The 24,328-nt window shown below is 40.3% G+C and overlaps 2 protein-coding genes and 1 long non-coding RNA gene across 4 annotated transcripts; 1 reads left to right on the forward strand and 2 right to left on the reverse strand.

Moving 5' to 3' along the window:
• Nucleotides 1–436: 436 nt before the first annotated feature.
• Nucleotides 437–3,265, reverse strand: pdcd2 (programmed cell death 2). The gene is made up of 7 exons (XM_088296068.1): nt 2,984–3,265; nt 2,768–2,876; nt 2,637–2,693; nt 1,686–2,027; nt 889–989; nt 712–825; nt 437–627 (listed from the first exon to the last, which is right to left on the reverse strand). The coding sequence occupies exons 1-7, from the start codon at nt 3,161–3,163 to the stop codon at nt 448–450; spliced, it is 1,083 nt and encodes a 360-aa protein (XP_088152194.1). The 5' UTR covers nt 3,164–3,265; the 3' UTR covers nt 437–447.
• Nucleotides 3,266–4,243: 978 nt separating this feature from the next.
• Nucleotides 4,244–10,710, forward strand: rhoua (ras homolog family member Ua). The gene is made up of 4 exons (XM_088296071.1): nt 4,244–4,801; nt 5,927–5,985; nt 6,582–6,770; nt 7,510–10,710. Exons 1-4 carry the CDS (start codon nt 4,549–4,551, stop codon nt 7,792–7,794), a joined length of 786 nt encoding a protein of 261 aa, XP_088152197.1. The 5' UTR covers nt 4,244–4,548; the 3' UTR covers nt 7,795–10,710.
• On the reverse strand, nt 5,631–24,094 carry LOC148337343 (uncharacterized). Of its 2 annotated transcripts, XR_015843175.1 has the most exons (4): nt 23,883–24,094; nt 18,107–18,254; nt 6,544–6,678; nt 5,631–6,413 (listed from the first exon to the last, which is right to left on the reverse strand). It is a non-coding gene; the product is annotated as an uncharacterized LOC148337343 (long non-coding RNA). The 2 variants fall into 2 exon arrangements; XR_015843174.1 differs by lacking the exon at nt 18,107–18,254.
• Between the last annotated feature and the right edge of the window lie 234 nt (nt 24,095–24,328).

Below are 24,328 nucleotides of genomic sequence, written 5' to 3' on the forward strand. Positions count from 1 at the left end.
TATTCGATATTCCTGGAAAATGCAGGTAAAGTAATATGGGAAGATAAGGCATGAGGTCTTATGTTCTTTTCACTAATCATTAACTCAGTAAGATGTACAAACAGCATAGTTAGCTAGGGATGGCAGCACTGTAAACCATTTGAGATGAGGACAGATTGGTGTTATTCACATTCATAGGAGCATGAAGGATGCTCATTGCCATGCCCAAGTCAGAGATACACAAGAGGTCCCGATAGTTCTGTTCCTACAGCGGCAATATCACAATTTATCGCAAGATCTAACGTGCCAGTCTACTGCGAACACAGTAGTTAAGTCAAAATTAACAGTAAATATTTGCAAACTATTTTGCATGGGCAGTTTGTAATTTCTAAGTATTTCGGTACTAGTGTGGAAATAATGTGCCAGCATTAATTTACAAAATGAATATTATCCAATGCCACAGAGATATTATGGTTGTTTAATTTGACTTTCCTGATCTGTACTGAAGTCTTGTTTCCAAATGAACTCAAGACAGTATTGATCACCGTGGTTACAGCTGACGGAGCAGGTGAAAATAGCCAGAGTCCCCCAGTCAATACTGGCACCTGTGGAGTCCACACGCAGACTGTTCAGCAGCTGGGGCATCACCTTAATAAGTGCACACATAACCCAAGGGTGAGCATTTCAAAAGGGGTTCATGAACAATTTCAACATAAAAGGCTATTAAATAACCTGAAATTCAAACGTCCTCTTGGCGCCACAGGTGCATGCTGGGATATCTGTGTCTGAAGGGATGTGCTGGGAAGAAACCCACAAAGGAGACCCATCCCGACTGTAGCGCAACACCTGTACAAACAGCAAAACGTTTGTCTAACAAGTCAGCTGCAGTATTTGCACAGTGTTTCAAACCTGCTGCGGCTCAGGTGCAATCTTCTTTTTAAAGCGCTGGAATACTTTGTTGTCCTCAGTCTCATGCTTGGCCATCTCCTCAAGGTCCGTCACTGCTAGCACTAAAATAAATTGCAAAAACCTCATTGGGAATCCTCGAAATATTCAAAATATTTTGCTTTATTTACACTACTAAACATGATCACGGCTCAAGAAGCAAAATGGTACTCAGTCGAGCGTAGTGTGGAGGAAACAGATGAGTATCCAGAATTTAGTCAACTTGCTATTACAGTTGTAAAAAAAAGCCACATTACTTGGAAAGTCAGAGGCTAAGGTGGAAACACGGCCACTTCTAGTCTTCTAGGTCACTAATTCTCAACCACTGTATCATGAAAGACCACCCCCTACTTTTAATTTGTCAAAAATTATTCATTTCTACAAATGTTTTTTGCTCATCCATCGATGCCAGCAAAGTAGACAGGCAAAAAGTAAATGAAGTGCTCTTCCACTAGATGGCAGCAGTGAATCTGCATACGATGCACACGGCACAGTATACAGTTGCCATTTGTGCAAAAGAATAAGAAGTGTTCAACTAAACAGGCCCAAATTTCACATGAAGTAAAAATTGAGAATAGAAACAAGATCATTTCAATATACTGTACATTTTTTGTGATATTTTTGTTTGGTGGGATGTCGTGAGAGTTTTAGAATGTAAAATATGCGCCTTGTGTTGGGATTGGGAAACATATCTAAACAATAACTACGTCTATGGCAAATTCGTACAGTAGAATTTAACACCAGAGGATGCAAGTGCTTACTTTCTGCCAAGGAGGGACAGTCTGCACTGGTCTGAGTGATGGCCATCTCGTCATTTCCTTCGCCACCCTTGTCCTCCTCCTCCTCCTCCTCCTCCTCCGGCTCAGTTAAAAGCTCAAACTCCGGGAAGAGAAATTGAGAGGCCGTCCTTTCTTTACAGACTCCGCAATTCTTCTTGTGCGTTTGCTTCCAGTGAAGCGTCTGGTGGTGCTTCCCGCAGTACGTGATGGCGTGGCAGCGAGAGCAAGCTTTGTTGCCAGGGCAACCGCACACCCAACATAATTTCACTACAGATCCGGGAAGCACGTTCTGGTCGGGATCCAAGTCACTGGGGGGTTCATCCTCTGAGGATGTGCAGAGGTAGAGAGAGGTGGGATAACATAAGATTATTGCTGTATTTCCTCAGTGGCTGTCCTAATACACGTCAAATTTGATGTCTGGGGGCCAAACCCATACCAGCACAGAAAAAAGAATATGTCCCAAGATTGAATTTTTTCTTCACTTTTTATATACACTAAAAGAACCCCCCCCCCACTAAATCCTTTCCTAACATACATTCAACACTATTATCTTTTCCATGACGTCGGATTTCAAATTATTACTATTTTTCTAATAATACTATGAGGTCATCATGCTACATTTTGCTATGATAGCCATTTTACAGTAAATTACACAAAATTCAAGTATCATTTAACAAATTGTAATTTAATGGTAATGTTTTTACAAATAAACACTTCCCACCATCTCCCCTCGAAATGCCCATGAACACTATTTGCAGAAATAAAGAAAATGTGCTTCCAATGACAATTTCACATAGCAAGTCTACCATAAGGTCATTAACACCTCAAATTTGCCCATTGTGGGACTAATAAAGGACATCTTTATCTTTAATAATACACATTTAGTAATCCAATAATCCCAATTCGGTAATTTTCCAATTTCAATCCACAAACCTGGTGGAGGGTCGTAGGAATAGAACTCATTCCTCCGAGGCAGCTGACTTCTGAAAACTACAAGTGAAGAGATCGTTGTCATTCCTCTGTGAGAGGATCAAAATGGTAGCATCACTACCGTGTCCACGTACCCTTCACACTGCGGATGTCATTGTGAATGTAGCACTCTGGAGTTCTACAACAAAACACAAAGAGGGTTCTGTGGAAACTTCTGTCCTGGCCGGAGATTGGCGCGTACACCTACGGAAGATTAAACCGCGGTTTTGGTTTACAAAAATACAATCATACGAGAAATGTGAATTCACAAAAATCCCCACTAAGTCCATCCCCGCTTCTGGGTTCCGAACCTGAAGTAGAAAGGCCATGGGCAAGCGGCACGTCTCGCACTCCAGTCGGGCCAGCGACGGCGGGCCTCGCTGGCAAAGCCACGCCGGTTTGCCGCCAACTTTACTGGGGAACTGCGGCGAACGAAGCCTCCACGGCTCCGCGTCGTCCAGATAACCCAAAACCACCTCCGATGAAGACATGACGTCTACCCGCTTCAATAATAACTAGAATGTGCGCTAGACCGGAACTAGGTGCTTGTCAACACATGTGTGGCCCTACGCAGAAATATGTCCGTGTAGAAACACTAGCAACCATTATTTAAAATTCCGCTAAGAACTGTCTCTCTTTGATTTATTATGGTCACGCATACTGTAAATATAAATGTATTTATTATCCACATAATTTAACAAATATGGCTAGGAGCAGAGAAGAATTTCTCTGTTCGCAGCAATGTACTGGAGGCAAAGCATGTCAGCCGGCAACAACAGATAAATCAGTGGGCATCTGGTGTCAATTCAACATCAATATGACATCAGAATCCTTCTATTTATGATTGATGTTGACGTGACATCAGATGGCCACTGGGGAACTAGAATTTGCAAAAGCACAGTCAATGTTGCCAATTTAGCGATTTCAGCACAATTTTTCCGACTGCACAAGCAGTTTTTTGAGTTTTTTGTTTGTTTTGGTGCACCAGCCACCAGGCCCCATGTACAATATATATGCATTAAAATGATACATCATAGTTTATTTATTTGGGTTTTAAATTATTTTATGGAGCCCCAAATCACACCCCTGAACCAATGTGCTATGTAGTTTCACAAGTTACAGAAAAAAGTGCCACAACCTTGTTAACTCTCCACTACACTCCTAAACTAATTAACATACAATAGACACACTATTTAACACGTATTTAACACTTACAGTGTTAAATATACCTGCCCATTTAAAAGGCCTCATCACATGACTCAATAAAAAATTGACCCAACTGAACAAAGCCAAAAAACTGGTGAGTCGTGAGTGTTTGTACCTGAGAACCAGACTTGACTATATCCCCTTAATCGATTACGATGTCAAATTGTCATTAAGAATCTACAACAAAACATCGTGTACATGATTATCATTTATTTTTACTGACAAAAAAATACCGAAAACAAAACAAGTTTAAAATAGTACAAATCAGGAGGCAGAGGAAAGTGCTGCCCCTCTCCCTCTCTCACTCACTCTCTCTGTCTCTCTCTCTCTCTCACTCTCTCTCTCAAACACAAGCACGCACACACTCACGCGCACGCACACGCACACACTACGGTGATGTCATTTGAAGGGGAGTTTAGGACTGTGGATCGGACCAACATTCATTGAATCCCCTGTCTTTCAAATGGACGCGCTGACTTTTGAAGAAGCCACAATGTAGCTTAAAATGGACACGATGACATTTCGCTACGAGGAGAAAGAAGGTCGCGATCGCCCACTCACGGAAAGTTAGACTAGACAAGTCAAAAAGCGTCCTCGCCCGGGAGATAGCAGAAAAATGGGCGACGCGAAAAGCGGCCGTCGGCCCGGCACTTCTTCGTAGGGCGGCTCCATGTCCCCCTCCTCCCCGTGCCAGATGCCTTCGAAGACAGCACCCGCGTCTCCTGCTCCTCCTGTCCCGCCGAGGAGGCTCCGGGGTCGGGACGGGGGCTTGGGCAAGACGCGGCGGGCCGGAGGAGCGGAGAGGCGGGTGAAGTGTGTTCTGGTGGGGGACGGAGCTGTGGGCAAAACCAGCCTGGTGGTCAGCTACACTACCAACGGGTACCCCACCGAATATGTCCCCACTGCCTTTGACAACTTCTCGGGTAAGATGATGGCTCTTTGTCGCCCTCAACGTGCACCACACAATTTACATGAAAAAATAAGAATAACACATAAGTGAAGTTTACAGTAATGGAATGCTTCAGTTTTCATGGGAACATTTTCAGTATTTTTTTTACATAAAAACACTCTATATAAATGTTAACTCTTTTTCAGCTTTCCCCTCATTTTTCCTTAGTGTTTATAATGTGCCTTTTTTGTAAACATGTGATTGGTTAGAATTGGTTTAAGGTCGTACAATTGTTCACTGGCTCAACAAGTGTCGCAAAATACATAAAATACCAGTTGTGACCATTCGATAGTTGTATACCTATTTGTACTTACCAATTTTTATTTTGAAGGCAATGCTCTCTGGTGTGATCTTATGTTCCTTTTGCAATTCAACAATGTATGTGAGTTCGTAGTCAAACTTGCTAAAATGTATTTTTTTTTTAGTTCAAATATTGTGCATGGGTGAGACATGAAGTGTGGCAGCAAGCAACTGAATCTCACCTGTGATTGCGCAATCCCTCACTAACTCGGTTTTGGAGACTTGTACTTGACAGTTCATAACAAATTGTTCTTTGATTCAAAGCAATTAGTGTTTTAGTCTTAATGACATGCTCAAAACCACATTAAAAAAAGCTTCATCTAGGATAGTTGAAACTATTTCCCCCTCCCTTCTCATGCAATGGAATATTCCATCTTACTGCTCATGTGCAGACTTGATTTAACAAGACAATACAAACTTGTTGGAGCAGTTGTGAACCTTTGCGCCGAATGAAAGCTTAACATGGACATTATTAAAATTAAAATGGGATCTATAAAGGAAAATCAATGCTGGAGATGACAAATCGGCTTCAAATATTTAGTCAGAAAATACCAGTTTACCAGTTTATAACGTCAGTCTGCTAATTTAATATCAAATACGCAACTTTATTTACACTCATACATTTGTAAATCAGACTCATGTCAGTGCCTCACCAGTCATGATCCTCACAGGTCATCACTGGTCTCTTTTCCTCTCTTTGTGGAAATATTTTGATGGGGCCGTGCGAATATTAGTACTATTTGGTGTTTCATGCGGTTTAAAAATGTTTTTGTGTGTGTGTGTGTGTGTGTGTGTGTAGCGGTGGTTTCAGTGGATGGGCAGCCAGTCAAACTCCAACTTTGTGACACAGCTGGACAGGTAATGGATTTCTCTCTCACACACAAACACACACTTCCTGTCGCTTTATTTGTTATCAAGACAATGCCCTGACAGTGAAAGGAAAACACCAATCTGTCTTTTGTTCCAAAGCCATTCCACACATAGATTATCTATTTTCCTCTCAACTTCTAATTTTGTGTGACCAGATCACAAAATACTAATACAAAAAAAAATGTTTTAATGCGTTAAAAGTCAAGAAGATTTGAGGGTTGGTCCTTTGTCAGGACACAGGTTGCTGATGTGTGCTTTTGCGAGGAAATAATTCTCTGGCTTGGCATTTGCAGCTGTTTGCCTGACGTCAAGTATCCAATGGCATCGTAGCGTGCCAAGTATTCACCGTGATTGGTTCAAAGAGGGGCTGCGCTAATCTGCATTATCCTCCCTGTCAATTCGATCCCCTGTGACCACTGCATGGACAAAAAGAGAGGAGAAAAAATGATTTTATAGAATGCTTATGTCAAAATATTTGACTTGTTGAGTACAATTGCACCACATTTTTCTCAAATCCCAAAGAAGGAAGCACTTCGTCATGGTCACCTCTGAGTGAAGCTGTGTGGGTGTCCCCTCTTCTGCAGGATGAGTTTGACAGGCTGCGTCCGCTCTGTTACACCAGCGCGGACGTCTTCCTGCTTTGCTTCAGCGTGGTCAGCCCCGTCTCCTTCCAGAACGTCCCTGAGAAGTGGATCACAGAGATAAGGAGGCACGCCCCCTTCGCACCGATCATTCTTGTTGGGACTCAGTGTGACCTCCGAGAAGATGTCAAGGTTGGACCACTTTGTTCGTTTAACTCCAGTTGGTGGGATTGGGAAGCTGATAGAAATATTTCATAGCTTTTACTGTTGCTGAGACAGCATATATGAAATAAAAACCGAAATGAAGTTTGTTTTTTTTTCCCCCAAAATTGTAACCTTTCCATCTTGAAAATTGCATTCTTCTACGTTGTGATGTTGATTTGAATTAGCAGTGCGGCGATGAATTGATGAATCGACAAGTAATGAGTTATTCAATTAATCGGTAATTGTTTTTTTTTAATAATTGATTAATTGTTTTGATACTTTGTAGATTCAGGATTGTCCAAATCTTCAAAATTTCATCTTCTCTGCTGTTAATATTCCAAACAGTTCTGGAGTCTTTCATGAAAATAGTTTAATAATTTTTGTGGTCAATCAAAATAAAACATTTTCTTTTAATTTGGAAAACAATGACCAACATTATTGCTTTTTTTTAATATTTATAAATCAAACTAGCAAATGAATCAAACATAATTTATTTCGTGCATTTTCTACCCTATTAGAAATGATGTCCTGTTTTTTAATAAAAAGATGTTGTGTCCGGAAATAGATTAATAATCGGGGCTGTACCCTGCATCTCACCCAAACTCAACTGGAATATGCTGCAGCTCATTCTGTGAATCAAATAATGACAAACATTATAAAAAAAGAAATGGATAGCATGGCTTTAAAATAAAAATGGAAAGTTATGACGTTGTCCTTTTCTCCCCAGATTTTGATAGATTTGGCAAAGTACAGAGAGAGGCCGGTGAACCCAGCGGACGCTCGGGAATGCGCGGCTGAGATCGGTGCTGTGGCCTACGTGGAGTGCTCGTCGCTGACGCAGAAGAACTTGAAAGAAGTGTTCGACACGGCCATACTGGCCAGCCTGCAGAACCACAAGTCCAAGAAACACTCCAAAGGGAAACAGAAACGGCGAACAAAGCAAATGCAGACGCCTGACAAGATGAAAAGCTTGTCCAAGTCGTGGTGGAAAAGGTACTGCTGTGTGGCGTAAAAGCACTCCAGATTTCGATCCTGGAACTCTTTGAGACAAACGTGAACTCTCTAGTGTCCTTCAACGGAGTCCGAGTCCGGAGTGTTGATGGAAGCCAAAAGTTTCAATTGCCTTATCATGTGGGATATTTACAAGCGAACTCTCGTCTTTTTCAACAAGCACTGAAAAAACAAGAAGACTTTTGTGTCCTAGAACTAACCCGGTCAGTGGGTGATCCAACTGCAGCATCAACCTTTGTTGGGATGTCTATCGGGACCAGCAGAAAATGGTGGATGAGGCTGATTTAAGCAAGAAGAGAAACACTGTTGCGATTTTTCTTCCTCTATTTCAATGTGAAGAGATCAAGTGCCTTTCGGACCTAATTTCAGCACCTGAGTTGCACAACATTTATTTGATTGGCTAAACTGAAACTGAACATGTTTGACAGCGATCGCACCAAATGGAAATTCTTTCAGTCGCAGAATGTAAACAGCAAATTGGACCAGACCAAAGTAAGACGCACATATGTTCTTTGTCTCCGAACCAGAAGATGGTGGACCGGGTCAGTTAGGATGCTTCAAGTGGTCATAGCGCTACCTATGGTGGCTGAATCGCGTGTTGAAGAAAGTCAAGAAAATGTTCATCCCAGAGATTAGAATCTTCTTTGTAACAGGAAGTTAGTTGTTTCGTTGCGTCTGTGTGGAACAACTTCACACTATGCTTTCTCGTGAAGATAACCGTAAATCATCTGCTTGTTGGCTTGCGCTTGACCATGACTCTCATCCATTTCCTTATTTAGACGTTCTGACTAGCATGAGCTCATCGCTTTTGGTTGCCAGGTGCAGATTTCTGAGGCTTTCGTTATCTGTTGGGTTGTGGCACACCGTATGAACAAAAGTATGCGGACATTCCACAGACAAGAAGTGAATATGGAAGAAAAATATGAAGTTAGTCCCTCTTTGTGTAACAGCTTACACTCTTCGAAGAGATTTTTACAAGATGCTGACGTGTGTCGCTGGGATTTTTCTGTCCATTCATCCAGCTGTGAAATCAGCGATGTTGGACCTGAGCGCGAGCCTGATGGCTCACAAACTCTTTTCTAGTTCGTCCCAACAGTGTTCGATTGTGCAATTGGAACAGAAAAGGCACTTCTCTGAAACTTTTTACGTAAAATTGGAAGCATAGAATTGTACAAATTGTTTAGCCTTTACACAAGCATCAGCGAGTTTAAAAAAATCCAAAAATAAATAACCATGACCGATAATTGATCCAATCATAAGATTGACCAATCTATTAAAACTATTTAAGCAACTTGTTAATTTACTGTACGCTATTCGCTAGGGACGAATAGCCTCCACTCAAGTATGACTGACACCCATTGAAATGAATTGGGGGAAAAAAAATCATAATTAAACCCAAAAGGATTCTCCCCAAAATGGGCGGGGTGAAGGAGTTAAGTCCCTTCCGAATCCCTAATCCATGAATTAATTAAAAGCGTACTTGTCAATACTCTTGTTTGTCTCGTGTGCCATTTTCCAAGTCTACAACAGAAGTGATGACTGCCCTGCAACTTGTTTTGCAACCCATTTATCTCCACGTTGTGATCCAAAACACACTGAAACATAAAGTGTGCGTCGTGCACACCTTCTTTTGTGCACTGCTGTTACCAAAGTTAGGTCAAAAGCCAGAATTGTATCTTTTCTCCGAGGTCCATTTGGAAGAACGTGTCTTTTGTGTTTAGTGTGTCAGCATCAGAAGGGATAAGGGTGTGAGCAAGTTTGTAGTATGGAAAGATTTATAAGTGCGTGTTATTGAAACCACATGTAAGGAGAAGGCAAGCATGACGACCTCCAAATATTGTTAATGTGTCCATCTGCACAAATTCAGATAATATATTAAGCTAGCGAGTAAAACTTGCATTTCATCCAGTGTTTGTACAAACCAAATATTTTACTCAGCAAGAAAGCTTTAGGAACATTTAATTTTTATCAGCGACACACACAAAAAAAAAAAAATGCCGGTTAAACATTTTCTTGAACACAAGCCAATGAGTTTGGTCACAAGAAGTGAATCAATATTGACAAAACCAAGTTTCGATTTTAGTATCAAGCTGTGATTGTATCATTGGAATTGTTTGGTCATTCAGATGTTCCAGCGGCCAGTGAATGGCTCCTCTGTGTCCTTCCTGATAGCGATACATTGTTTGACGGCGCGCACAAAGAGGCCTGTCTTGCAGTTTATGCGTAGACTCGCATGGTGACGGCACATGGGAGTAGGCCAAAGGTCACGCAGACCCTCTTGTTGGTTGATGGGTTACCCTGTCAGCATTATGTCGGTGATTTGAAAGAGCTGTAATCAATGATATGGATGGTATGGTTATTTTACGTTAGTTGTAATTGATGATTTTTGGCATTTAATCAACCAAGACAACAGATTGTGTTCATGTTCCCCCACAACCCACTTTGAGAAACGTTTGACCTTTGTGCGCACAAAATATGATATTTGACGGCTTCGGTTATTACTGTCAAGTTGTCAGTCGAAATACCATTATGGTAACAAAGACAAATGTCAGATGAAGGGCTATAATCCACTTGAGATGTGAAAATATGTACGTGTGATTGCTTTCCGACTCACAATATGGATTATGACTCAGACTTGAACACAATGTTTTGTTTTGTTTAATAATTTTTTTAGGCTCATTAATACAGAAGCAGGCTGCCTCGATAGATTCATTTTGTTTTCGTTGTTCGTCATATAATACGCATTTGGGAAGTAACAAATATATATTGATTTTGTCTGGGCGCCAATCAAAGAGGATGTTTGTGTAAAAGTTTTATACTTTGAGACGTAGAGGAGATTTTCTATAATAAATTCTTGGTTTAAAGGCTCTGTAGATATATGGATGTGTGGTAAAATAAAAGAGGAGTGTGATGCAAACATTTTTTTTTCTCCCCCCACTCAAAGCTGAACTTTCCATGCACATATGTTTGAGGTAATGTTTTGGTTTGGGCTTTGAGATAACCAAACAGAACAACAGCCGTGATGTACTCAGCTGATGCACATCAGGAGAGAGCAGACATTTTTTTTTTTTGGGGGGGAGCATACGCACAAGTTCTCCATCTCCCAGCCTGATCATTGTAAACACTCGCCGCTGCCAGATCCCTCAGCAAGTTATGCAAGCGTTTTATTTCGAAAGATGTCATGTGACACTTGCTTAGTGGCTCTGTTCTTGGGTGCGGTGTAGCTACGGGCTGCAAATCAATTCTGTCTGAGAACCAACCTGGCCTCATGGCTTGTTAAGCTTAGATAAGATGTTCAGCTTTGAAGCTGGACAATCACACTATTACACATCTTAAGTCACAAGATTTGGGCTGGGAAAAACACAGGGAGCCAAGAATAAATGTTGCCGTTGTGGCGTTTGCGGATTTTAACTGGAATATTATTTACAAATATAACTAAATAGTCATGGATTACTCATGTAGTGTTTCCTAATTATATAGTGTCCTTGTGGCAGGATTAAGCTTTGACAGTGCAAAAGTCTCCACTAGTTTTGTGGCTAACGACCTCACAGCTGTCATTTTGAAAACAATAAATAGAAGGGCATTATTTACAGATATATGATGGAGGTATATTGGAGGCCCCACAAAGAACATATTCGGTAAGGGACAAGAAGTGTAACAGCCTCGTGCTCTTGTTTTTTGTAAAACAAGAATTAACCATGTTCAAACGGTTACTGTTGTATTTGTCTGCAACTCTTGAAGTTGCACTTTCCTAAAAGAAAACCTTTCAGACTCACTTACTGGAACTTTGACTTTGAAGTCCCTCTAAACTGAAAATGAATAGAAAAGTGTGTTCGCAACAATGCCAAATTTGAATGATTTAAAAATGTGCACAGTATATAAAATGATGCTTGAAAATGAACATGAAGGCCCAAGCCACGCATGAGCTGTCACTGACATTTTCCACCCCGTCACTCTTCCTCCTCTCCATGACGTGTGCGCACTGACACCTGACAACGAGGCGCTCTAAATTGGTGAAGCCAGCGGACTAGCTGAAGGGAAGATGCATTGTCAGGGGGAAGGGACAGCTAACGCTAAATGCAAGTCTCAATTGCGCCACGATGCAGCTGATGTGAAACGAAGTGGCTCAAGTGTGTTACCGGGCCCCGATTTAGCCATGACCGCCCACAAAAAATGCAAAAACTGAAATGGTGAAAAACAGCTAAAAACGACAGTATCTCTCCCCGGACTACGTAGTTCTCAGTCTATTCATGCTTTCACAGAAATTACCTTCATAAATGAACAATTTAATTATGAAAAATCTCAGAATTTACTTTACAAAGTCTCTAAAACCACAGTAAAAAGTTTGTTTGTTGGCATATTCTTTCACCCATAGCGATTATTAAGGTTAAAATAGTTTGGGATTTTTCATTCTTGTTAAGTTTTATTTTGTTTAGATTTTTTATCTTTTTCAATTCTGTGAGTTTAAATGAGTTCTTTAGAGCAAGTTTGTTCATTTGTATTTTTTTCAAAAATGCTTCATTTTAAGTTCATGTTTTTACTAGTTTTAGTATTAGTTTTTGATTTTAAATTAATAGGAGTATCTGTTAAGCGCGAGATAATAAAAAAAAAGGTCATTAAGTATCATGTAATAAAGTAAACTACAATTCCAAAACATCTGCTTATGCATTAGTTTCTGTAAACTATAATAATATTATTAATGTGTTTCCCCATAATAACCGCAACCGGCCCCTTGATGACGATCAACAAAACAAGTTTGACACCCCTGTTCTTGTTGTTCATTACACGGATTGTTTTGTAAAACAACACGTCCAGTGGTGTCAAAAGGACTTTACATCAGTTGTGTCATAACAAAAAATGTCCCCAAATATGAGGCCTCTGGGTAATGTGCCATCATCTTGAATACGTCAGGACTTAGTTATCGATCGCATGTTGTCCTTTTGGACGTCAAACTGTGGAAAATGTTCGCTATCCAAACAACTCAAAACCATTTCATTTCCACAAAGAAACGAGAAACAGATGCATGTCTGAAATGGACATTTTTTTTGTTTTGTTGTTTATTGCTGCAAGATGTCACTTGTGTACATACACACGAAAAGGGAAAGTGTGTGTGTCATTGTAGCTCGTGTGTGTGTATTGCGTGTTCTTACTGGGGCAAAAGTGACGACAGTTCAGATCATTTACAGAGAAGTAGTTTAACAAATATTTTTGGGACACACGACAAACTGAACCTGTTTGTGTGTGCATTATCAATTTAACAGCTTTTATGGGGCTATTAGAAGATTGCTAAGCGGTCATAATTTTTTTGTATTTTTATATGAGTCATTGCACCGAGTCAGTGTAATTTTTTTTTTTGTTATCTTAACTAAACTTTCATTTAGTCCCATTTTCCTAACACAATGCCCAATCTGAGTTTGTTTTTTTTTTAAATATTCCGCAAGTCACATGGCCAGCAGGAAATTGCATCATTCAGATCCTCTGAGGGCGTGGAAAGGCCAAAAGTAAGTTCACAGATTTTTTTTTTTTCCATATATTGGATGATATTTCAACAATGACTGTGAGTGGGGGGGCGTATGTGTCAATATTTCATGTTTTTGCTAATCTGATAATAAAAACACACTCCTGTCACTTTCAGTTCCGTTACTCAGATGAAGGTTTCTTTACAATAAAATAATGAACTAAACAAAAAAAAAAAGTTAAGTCACCTGATCTGAGCCAATACACAATTTGAATGGTTGAAGTTCATTTTGAGAGTGTTAAGCCTTATTTCATTATAAAAATTACATTTTAAAACTCAAACATGGTTCTTGAGCACAACTTTGCCCAAGTATGTCACAGGCTCGCCCTTCATAGCTCGATTCCACACACATTATCACATTTAACCTTTTTCTTATCATTGTTGCAATTTCAGTACGTTCCCATGAAACTCTCCCATCTAGTCTCCACAAACCATCACCTCATCTCTTGCATGTGTGTATATGTGTCTGGCTTTCATGCGTGATCTCATCTGTGTTTGCATGTGTGTTCAAAGTTCACACGGCGTGCCATGTGACATTTACACAGTCGGGAAACAGTGTAAGGCGTGCACTTGAACCATCCCTCCCCCTAGCTCCCCTGTCTCGTCTCCCGACACATCTCCTCCCTGCGGACGCCTAACGACAGCTGACCACTGTGTTTACGTAAGCACACTAGCGAGCCACATAACACTGTAGACAGGACTGCCAGGGTCAAAATCGACTTCGTTCTGCTGACCACAAACGTACGCACATGCATAAACAGAATTTGGCAAACATTTCTCCCTCCCAAGTGTTATTTTTCTAACCACCTTGTATATGCAGTGAATCAACCCCCCTTTCAACACAAGGGATTCGTTCCAGACTCATCAAATGAAAAGCTGAGATATAAAAGATACTGTATGATTTTTTTTTTCCAACTAGTTTTCCCTCCTGCATGCTTTTCGCACGTTTAAACTGAGTTGAACATGTTTTTAAATTATTACTTAGTGCCTGTTCTCACTCTCTAGGTGGGACAGTATTTTAAAGTAGACGCACAATGTGCTTGTTTCAAGCTCTCACACACAGTTAACTCTTGACAAAGTCTAATTAAAGGGGAGGTCAACCCTTCTAAACAAGTTAAGCAGCAAAATCCACCAGTTTTTGCCATTACACGGGGCGGCCATTTTGTCACTTTCTGTTGACTGAAAATGACATCACAGTGCTCAGGTAACGATCAATCACGGCCCACCTGTTCTCTGAAGCTGAGCCATGATTGCTCGTTAGCTGAGGCCTAAGCAACCGTGATGTCGTTTGCAGTCAACAGCAAGTGGCAAAATGGCCGCCCTCGAGATGTAAAAAAAAACGGGTGCTTTTTACTGCTTAACTCATATCCCACAAAACCAATATTAACCAGAAAGCTGTTTTTCAACTCGCGCGCAGAGTACATTTTTGGGTTGACTTCCCCTTTAAGCACCAAAATGTGAGATTTTGTGAGCGTCCGCCGCTAGCTTAATGCTAACATATGTGAAATGTCACAAATGGGCTAATCGTCAAACAAATGCTACTTTACACACACTAGACAGTAACACATACAAACATAAGATAGAACAATACTCTGAGAAAATATATTTTCTCCTCGCTGTGAGAACAACTGATATTAAAATAGGAAAAAAGTGCTACTGTATTACATTAAAAGGACGTCCGTCCGCTTCTTCTTGCTTTTGTCTCGTGCCTGACATATTGGAGTACAACATGGTACTACAACGAAGGCGCGTAACTCTAAATTTGGTTTGGCCACTTTGCTGTAAAAACCCCAAAACGGTGATCGCTTAAAAATCCACAATTTAGCCAGGTCGTGAACTTTAAGTGACATTATAACAAGAGAACACCGCGTCATTTAAACTTGGATTAGATTGACAGAAATGTATCTCCAATCAAATCCTCCCTTGTCCTCTTCAGCTGTGTCTCATCTTGTTTAGTCTTCGTCTATTTTGTTCCCTTGTGTCTATTCAATTGTGGTTTGTTGTTGTCTTTCATGTTTGCTTCCTGTTCTCCACAAATGTATTTGTGATCTTTTCAACACTATCTCAGTCTGTATAGACTTCACTTAAAACAAGACGATTTCAATTTAGCAAAATGTTGGTCCGCATGACCCACATGTGAGCAGTCAAAAAGAAGACTATTAACAAGATATGTGATGCTTTGACCAACGGGGAAGTTTGGAAAACACTTTCGGAACAACGGAGCATTTCCAGCAGGGAGAAGAAAATAGTGATAGGGCGTTTGTCTCGGGTCTTAAGTGTAACTGATTGAATGAGCCTCACTTCAATTATGACTAGAGGAGAAGATTAAAACTCTCACTAAAGACGCCCTCAGCGAGTGGACACAGCTGTGAGTGAAAAAAGTAACAGCGCTCATAAATGACATCCTGCAGCTGACCTTTCCTGAAATGAAACATGGTTTTGTGAATGTGTGCTTGTGTTGATCACACCGTTCATCACGAGAAAAACAATTTCATTTGGAAAGAATAAAGTCGGAATTGACGATGAAACGGTGGTTCCTCATCATAAATCAAGCAGATGTCTTTACAATAATTTCATGATATCATCTAATTAGTACGGTGGATTTAAAAAAGTCAACAACCTCAATAGTCTTTTGGGTTTAAAAAGAAAAATGAGTCCCGGAGAAATCATTTAAATTTTTCCACCGTTTATGGGAGCTCGAAATTATATTTTTGGAGTGGGGAATTAAAAAAGAACAACTAGAATAAAGCAGTTGCACAAGTGTGCACACCCCCTTATAACTGGGATGTGTTCAGAATCAGCCAATCACATTTAGACTTGGGTGGAATGTTAGTCGGCACGCCTAACATTCCAAGTGCCTCTAAAACAACCAAATAAAAATCAGATTTTCCATTTGGCTTATCCTGACAGTTCTTTCATCTTCTTGCAAAAACCTGGAGATTTTGGGTTCATAAGACCTCTCACGTATTCTAAGGCCACAGTCCCAACTGAAGAAAAATCAGCCGCAAGCAAGACGCTCCCACCACCATGCTTCACTGTAGGGATGGTGTTCTTTGGGTGATGAGCACTGAGCGTTATGTTTGCACCAGACACATCTTTTGAAATTTTGCCCAAAAGTTCATCTGTTGTAACAAAATCTCCCAAACACGTGGGAAAATGTGTTATGGCATGTTTTTGGAATGTGGGAGAAAGCCGCAGGATCTGAAGAAAACCCACGCAAGCACGGGAAGAACATGCAAACTCAGGAAGGCCGGAACAGCGATTTCAGTTCCTGAACCTCAGAACTATGAGACTTGCGGCGAGCATAATATATAGAAATACTGTTCTAGGGACTTTCCTTTGCATATTACATACTAATTTTCTCCACTCATAAATTAGGAATTCCTTCATTTTTTTTTTAAGAGTACATGGCAGTGACTGATTTGTTGAGACATGCACAGCTGCTATCGAAAAATCACGGTGCGCTCCACCTCAACGTCAGAGCTGCTCGTGGCATCACTGCGGCCGGCGTTTCCAATCAGGTCACAAGACAATTTCCCCCAATCACAAGATCTTTTCCTGACAATCAATTACCAAACCATGTATTTATTCATGGCTACAGATAGTGTTGCAAATTGAACGCTTGTTTCGGTGTTATAAAACTCTCTAATTCAAGACAACACTGGATTATGTGTGCCATGGTTACATGTGACTATGGAACAGCTGCTCTTTCACTCGTACAATGCACACATCGGTCCACATTTTGCTTAGGAACCAAATATTTTTATTAATGTTCCCCCGTGCGGAAGCTCGGACCGTGACAGTGTCATTATCACAAGTAATTAGCATCGTAAATAATGGCTGACATATATTTCTGAAAATGATGCTGCAGAAAGTCGTGAATGCACATCCACCAGTGCACCCACGACAATCATGAGTGATGTAAAACTGTGCAGTTAAACCGCAATGGCATTTTCTCAAGTTAGAGTCCAGTCCTTCTCAAGAGGCCAAAACCACGTATTGAGGTGAGCCTGAGAATATCTGGCCGAGACCTCTCAACTTTGCACATTCCACATACCGAAAGCTGACCTCGCCACTGTCCTCACCTTTTGACACCACTCACGTGACCGTTTCAGCTTCTCCCGTGAGTGTTGAGCAGAGTTATGATAGTTTGGTATTTTCCATTATATTGGAATTTTTTTCATTTAGTTTAGGACTTTATTATTATTATTGATTTTAAATCAGCATTTACAGCAATAGTTTTTTTTTTATTAGTATTTTTTTTAATTATTTGTTTAAGTTGAGTTTTTTCTTAGTTTTAGTATTAGTTTTTTTTTCATATACGGAGTGCTGTTGAGTGCCAGATTTTTAAAAAATGTCACTATCGTCGAATAAATAGCAATTTCAAAATAAATACATTTGAAATTAACTCATACAGCTCAGGTATGAAAATGAATGATTTTCTTTTACTATAACGATAGTTTTAGTTAGTTTTATAAACATAGGATATAGTGTTTGCTTTCATTTTATTCAGTTAACATTTCTTTTTCAATTTTAGTTATTATTTTGTTGACTGCATGGGAAGTGCATCATGTCATTAATTCAGCACCGTTTTGAGTCTATTATTTCAAAGGAATGACGGCGGAAAACCAAGTCACTCGTGAAGGTTGCAACATGAAAATACGTTTTCTGTGAGATAAAATAATCTTTATCTCAGAAATGTGATGAATGACAGCAAGGTGGAGGATATACAGAGAGCAGAAAGACAGTAGGGAAGACTGGAAGAGAAGATGACGTAATGTGTGGAATTACTAACCAGGCTTGCTATTCGACTTGCGAATCCTTGTTGCCTCTGGCGTCAAAGGCACCAGCGAGGGCCCCGGTGACCCGTGTTAAATGTTTGTTGTCATCAAAGGGGAACTTGAGCCGCTCTTTTGCCTATAAACTGCATGCCTTCGTTAACCCTGCAAGCGGCATAAAACAACCAACAATTTACAAGGGCTATAAAAAGTCTACACACCCTTGTTTAACTGCCAGGTTGTTGTGATCAAGAAATGAGAACAAGAAAAATCATTTCAAAACTTTCAATTGAATTACAGACCCTGAATTGCGTGTGTCTAAATCTGCCCTATTTGGCTTGCGACCAGTCCTGGGTGTATCCCGCCTCTCTGTCTCTGATCGCGATATCATCAAAGATAAGCTCCAGTTCAGCTACGACCGTCATAAGCAAAAACGCTCACGGAAATGGATGGATAAAAGGGAAAAAAAAGATCCTTTTTTTTTTTTTTTTGTAATCACAGTCAAATCTGGTGCCGCTAGCCACAATTGCAAAATTGCCACTGGTGCAGCAATATATTTTGCTTGAAAAGCATGTTCTCTTATCAGTTCATGCTGGAGTGAGTAAGAGATATCTGAGTGAACCCATATTGTCAGCAAAGGAATACTTTTTTTTTTTTTCCAAAAGGCACCAAAACGACTCCGTGACTAAGTAAATAAATGTGATAAAGAGGGAGAAAAGGCCGTGACAGCATCATGTGCAAATGATTACAAGTGAAAAGGGAGAGAAAATATTTTGAATCAAATGTTCTTGTCTTGCAATGGGACGTATCCCCCTCATGTGGCATAATCCACTTTTCTATTTTTTTTGCACAATTTCAAAGCAGTACATTTTTTGTTTGAACATTTAATACTTTTTATGTATGGGATTTTGTTTGTCACCCACATTAAGGATGAAACATTTTGCCAAATGGTACAAATTTTACATTAAAAAAATGTGTGGCGACAAGTCACTTATTCTAACGTGATTTACTGTAACAAAGAAGGCATGAGAACTAGACAACGAAAAAAAAGTGAAGTGATGTAATCTTGTAGAAGTACATTAAACAACTGCTTGTTATGTCTGCGTGAGAGTAAGGCAAGTGTGTGTTTGTACTTGCACACACAACTTTGTCGTACCACCCTCTCACAGTTTAGTCCAGAACTTCAATGCAAAATGAGAGAAAAAAAAAACATGACAGGACATTATAGCGCGCACAATTCTTAATGACAACAGCAATCTGCTTGTGTACACTATAGTATAGTGATATAATAGTATAGCATAGTATAGTATAGTATAGTATAGTGTGTACTAGGGCTGGGCAATAAACCGAAAATTTACCTTTACCGAAATGTATTACAGTGACCGACATAATTTTGCCCTTGTCGATAAATTCGGTGTCTAAAAAAAATAAAAAATAAAAGTCTTTTCTGTCTGCGGCGATGTTCATGCCTCTTTAAGACGGCTACAGCGCATCTAGTCACGTGACTCATGAACGTAAACAGAAGACGCGTTCGTTGCTGGCGATTCAAATCCTAAAGCGGCTGACACGGCTGCAGACGAAGTAACGTTAGTTGAAATTGTTCCTGTCGCGCTTGTCCCGAAAAGAAATTCGACATCTGTTGTTTGGAAATGTTTTGGGTTCCATAAAGACAATGTTTGAGCAAAAGAACATGAACTACAAAGTGCGTCGTAAGCACCCGAAACAGCGCGCCCAACCTTTTCTTTTTCACCACCCACAACACAACCATGCTGTTGACTTGGAGCGTGTGCTAAATGTTCAAAGTGAGAAGCAAGGTTCGACAAGTGACAACAGCCCATGACGGAGGCGACACCATACGAGAGAACGTCTCAGAGGTGGACGCCATAGCCGAGCACATAGCTAAAGATAGAGCTCCTCTCGTTACAGTGGAGCGCACAGGATTTAAAAGCCTCATGAACGTCGCCGACAAGAGGTACGAAAATATTTGTCACAAACAGCACTTCCCGATATGGACAACATCGGGACGGGAGCGGAGACATGTCGAGCATTTTGCATCCACATCCGACTTGTGGTCGAGTCGCAACATGGATCCCTGTTTGAGCCAGAATGTGCATTACATAGACGACAAATGGCGACCGCGCACCAGAGTACTCGAGACTGCACTTTTTCCTGATGAAGCACACTTGTTTATTTGGCATTGGCATTCCATTGACATTTTTTTCATTTTATTTTGCATTTTGTTTACAGGCGACTAGCTCCTTTGCACATGGCATTATTTATATTGTTTACAAGATACCTTTACACAAATCTAGGCCTTTGCAAATGGCATTACAGCATCTCGGCACAATATATTTGAAGAAAAAGATTTTGTGAGAGGTACCCTTTTTCTCCTGTTTTTTGTGACATTGTTCAAGTCATGCAAAGCAAGCTATTTGAAATGTTTATTCAAATTATTTTTCATTGAAAGTAATGTATACCAGTTGGTCAATAAAAAAGCAGTTAATATGCATTTCCTGCATTTATTTTGATTTTGGTCCTCAGGGGGAATTTATCGCGCATTTATCGTTTTCGAGGTAAAAGTGCCCAATTTATCGCGATATTGATTTTAGGTCATATCGCCCAGCCCTAACATAACCTCTTACATTTTGGAGCTGGCACAGTAAACATTTGTTCTGAAACCAGTGGGGTTGCCCAAGAACATAGTAAACAAGCGTGTTGTTCGCAACGATCGGTTTATTTACACTTAGCAAGAGGAAAAAATATGTGGGCGGGCTTAATATGTTGCTTGTCCATACCTAAGACTGAGAGGAAGTGACACAATGAGAGAAGACAAAGGCATCGCTCAGGATGGAGAACACCAGAGGCTAAAAGTATGTGTTGAAAATCGGAGGAAGGAGAGAGGAAGTGGGGAGAAAAAAGGAAGCGAGGTACTTTTCCTGTTTTACATGAGTGAAGGAGACACATACACAGGGGATGTGTCTGGAGCTGACATCCTGCCATCAACAGCTGACATTGGCATGTTAGCGTGTGTGCATGTGTGTACACACTTTGGCATGTACCGTTTGGCTATTTAAACAAGGTAAAGGTGACGTGTATGAGGCATTGTATGTTAAAGACCCGTAATGGTGAATCAATGCTTTGTTTGTTGTGCACGTTTCAGACTATAAGCGCAACACTGCAGAATTTTACAGCTCAGTTCATGAGTTCAGAATACGGACTTCATTTACTAATAATTATGAGCGTTGTAGAAATATATATATGAGATGAATAAAAAAAGGTCAATTTTATTGTTGTTTTTTTTTTTTACTTGACATTCTCTGCGGCATACAGAAGATTTAAGGCCATATTCATGTAGATTTAACAATCTACTTTTAGAATGTTAGGCAATTGAGCATGTACTAACTATACCATAACATAGCAGGAATGCAGAAAGGAGTGGTTTTGAAAAAGAAAAAACGGTAAGTCATCTATATTCATTCGCCGTTGGTATTTTGACTTCAGGTCTTTGACTGTTGGAATGTGTGTGTGTGTGTGTGCGTGCGCGTGTGTGTGTTGAGGTGTGTGAAATTTGAGGGCAACAAGGCCAACAGAGTTTGACGAACGATTACCGGTAACCAAAAAAGACTTGGAATTTTGATGAATGCTCCCACTGTCTAACTACAACCTGCTATTGTGGTCTACAGCACGCTATATTCGACTGTGCCACATGCACAAGCACACCCCCACACACACTTATACACAAATATGTACAATTGTAGGTCTGGTTGGACTCTTAGTGGTCATATGACAAGTTTTGGAACTTGTAGACAGAAAAACACATGCGTACACATGACTGCACATTGAGTTCCCAAGTAGCCATTCATGAAAGCATTTTTAGTCTTTTGAACTAAAAAGGACAATGACTTCTTCACAACATACTCAGTATTTCACTGCTTAGTACATCTTCAACATTTTTGTGGTTTTCAAGATACTTTTGGAACGCTTTCTATTTTAAATTTATTTTAGACTGAGTGCATGATGGCAGCACAACGTACTAGCGGTAAGCACATCCGGCCTTCCTGTGCGGAGTTTGCATGTTCTCCTCATGCGTGTGTGGATTTTCACCAGGCACTCAGGCTTCCTTCCACATTCCAAAAATGTACTTGTTAGGTTTATTGAAGACTCTCTTGTCCATAGGTTACACTCACACTACTCCTCAAGGTCTTTCCCGCAGTTTGGGAGTCCCTTATATCAATGAACAAAGGCAGCTAAATGGATCCACCACTAAAAGTTCTAATCTACACTGTGAGGACAAAAAAACATCCTGCCTGTTTAAGTCAAGCGGAAGCGTGCATGTGTGTGTGTGTGTGTGTGTGTCCATGCTGACGTTTTTAGAATCCAAGGACAGTACGTTTCCTCTTACGCTTTCAATTGTTCCTGCAGCAAGAATGATCCTTCAAACGGGGAGCAGCAGCCTATAGGAAGACTACGAAAAGTATAAATATACAGGTGTTACTTGTAATTTTAAGTTGTATTATCAAATGTCACCACGAGATGACAGATGTCTTAGTTGCGCTTACACTGGGTCTTATATGGCCCTTTAGTGAGAATGTGAGGAGGCCTAATATTTTTTGATGGATTTGTAAGGGCATGCAGGTCAAATGTAGTAAAAAATAAAATTAAGAGTGAGTTGATTTATGCGTTTGATCAAAGTGCAGTCTGTGGGCTCACCAGCTGTATGTTGCGGGTTGTGGTTGGGCCCTCTTGGGCAATACGTTCCTTCTCAGTGCTGTGTGAGGGAATCTATCCTTCTGTCACTCAAACATGTTTGCTGCCCTCTGCAGGGCTTCTGTCTTACTTCGAATGACGCGGGAAGAAGATAAAACATAAACAATGTGTGCAACTGTTTTTAGTATTTTAAATCCACCTATAATTTCAATAGAGTTTTCCATTGAAACAAATCCCAGTTGTATGAAAAATTTGAAGTTCTCACTTAATCTAACGTGTTTTATGGAATGCATGGCAAAGTAGAGATTCAAACATTACTTCTTTTATAATGACACTGAACAAAACTTTAATATAGCTAAATGTCGAAAAACTACAACCAGTCTTCGTGTGCGCATTCAGACGCTTGTCCGTGTCAGCCTGAGTAAGTGAAGAAGCAACCAGGTTTTTTTTTTTGTTTTTTTTGGGGGGGGGGGGGTGATATTAGCACATGAGGTCACATTTGATCCAATATTTTCACAAGTTTAAGTGGACAAGAGTAGTAATGTGAATAATTTGTATTTTGGTGGGGATTGGTCCCAGTTCCATACTGACAAACCAAGGAATATTATAATGCTTGCCTCCCTGCTGTGACTTAGACAGCTGAGACAAAAAAAAATAACAAGCCGAGCTCCAAAAGGGGACGTGCCAAATTTGTCGTAAATCTCATCCCCCAAAAAGCCTCCAAATCACCACTAGTCTTTTAGGGAGGGGGGGTATTTTAGTACTGATGTAATTTTTATTTGCATACCTTTTTGTGTAAGTGCCAATGTTCAGCACATAATAGTGTCCCTTTAAGCAATTTCCACAAAACTATCACTTAAAAAAAATCACTCCATTACATGTTCTCTAGTTCTGAAAGAACAATTAATCTGAGTGTGGTCAGCAAAGAACTAAAGCAGCATTTGCTAATTAGCAGTGGCCGGCCGTGCATTTCACACATAGGCTTTCAGTGATATCCTACTTAGTCCTACTTTAAATGAATCCCCCTCATAATACCATCATTTATGACACCACAGCTGGATAAATAATATACAGAAACACACTTACACACTACTGAGTGAGTTTTGGACGACCTCGCTTCTCTTGAAAGGTCCGTCTTGAAAATGGCCTGGCAAGTGTATCTTCTATTAATTCACACTTTTCCCTCCTTCGGCCATTGGAGTTGAAAAAAGCAAGAATATACTTTACAATCATTTACGAACGGTCGCCAGTTACTACGTCGGGGTGTGTAGATTACGCATTGCGGTGCTCCCTCACAAGTGAGTATCCAATCACAAGACGCGTTCATCACTTTCTACGTAAGGCGAGCGAGAAGGCTCTTGATAACCAACTCGTGATCTGATTCTCTTTCGCAACTGTCAATCAACTCTGAAAGATCATTGCCTTTGATAGAACTGATGCCCGCACGATTTTATCTGACAGCGTCGGACTGGTATTGTGAAATCTGCCTGGAACCACGAGCTAGCTGGATTCTGATTGGATGAAAACTCTCA

The sequence above is a fragment of the Idiotropiscis lumnitzeri genome, chromosome 5 (genome assembly GCF_059441095.1).
Source record: "Idiotropiscis lumnitzeri isolate Australia: NSW breed Sydney's pygmy pipehorse chromosome 5, RoL_Ilum_1.0, whole genome shotgun sequence".
NCBI lineage: Eukaryota > Metazoa > Chordata > Actinopteri > Syngnathiformes > Syngnathidae > Idiotropiscis > Idiotropiscis lumnitzeri.

Bases quoted from the DNA above. Each gene is read 5' to 3' on its own strand.
- rhoua (XM_088296071.1), top strand. From the start codon at position 4,549: ATGTCCCCCTCCTCCCCGTGCCAGATGCCTTCGAAGACAGCACCCGCG. The intron at 5,986-6,581 runs GTAATGGATTTC...CCTCTTCTGCAG, and splicing joins TTTGTGACACAGCTGGACAG to GATGAGTTTGACAGGCTGCG. The intron at 6,771-7,509 runs GTTGGACCACTT...TTTTCTCCCCAG, and splicing joins ACCTCCGAGAAGATGTCAAG to ATTTTGATAGATTTGGCAAA.
- pdcd2 (XM_088296068.1), bottom strand. From the start codon at position 3,163: ATGTCTTCATCGGAGGTGGTTTTGGGTTATCTGGACGACGCGGAGCCG. The intron at 2,694-2,767 runs GTACGTGGACAC...CTTCACTTGTAG, and splicing joins TGACATCCGCAGTGTGAAGG to TTTTCAGAAGTCAGCTGCCT. The intron at 628-711 runs GTTATTTAATAG...GCACTTATTAAG, and splicing joins AGAGGACGTTTGAATTTCAG to GTGATGCCCCAGCTGCTGAA.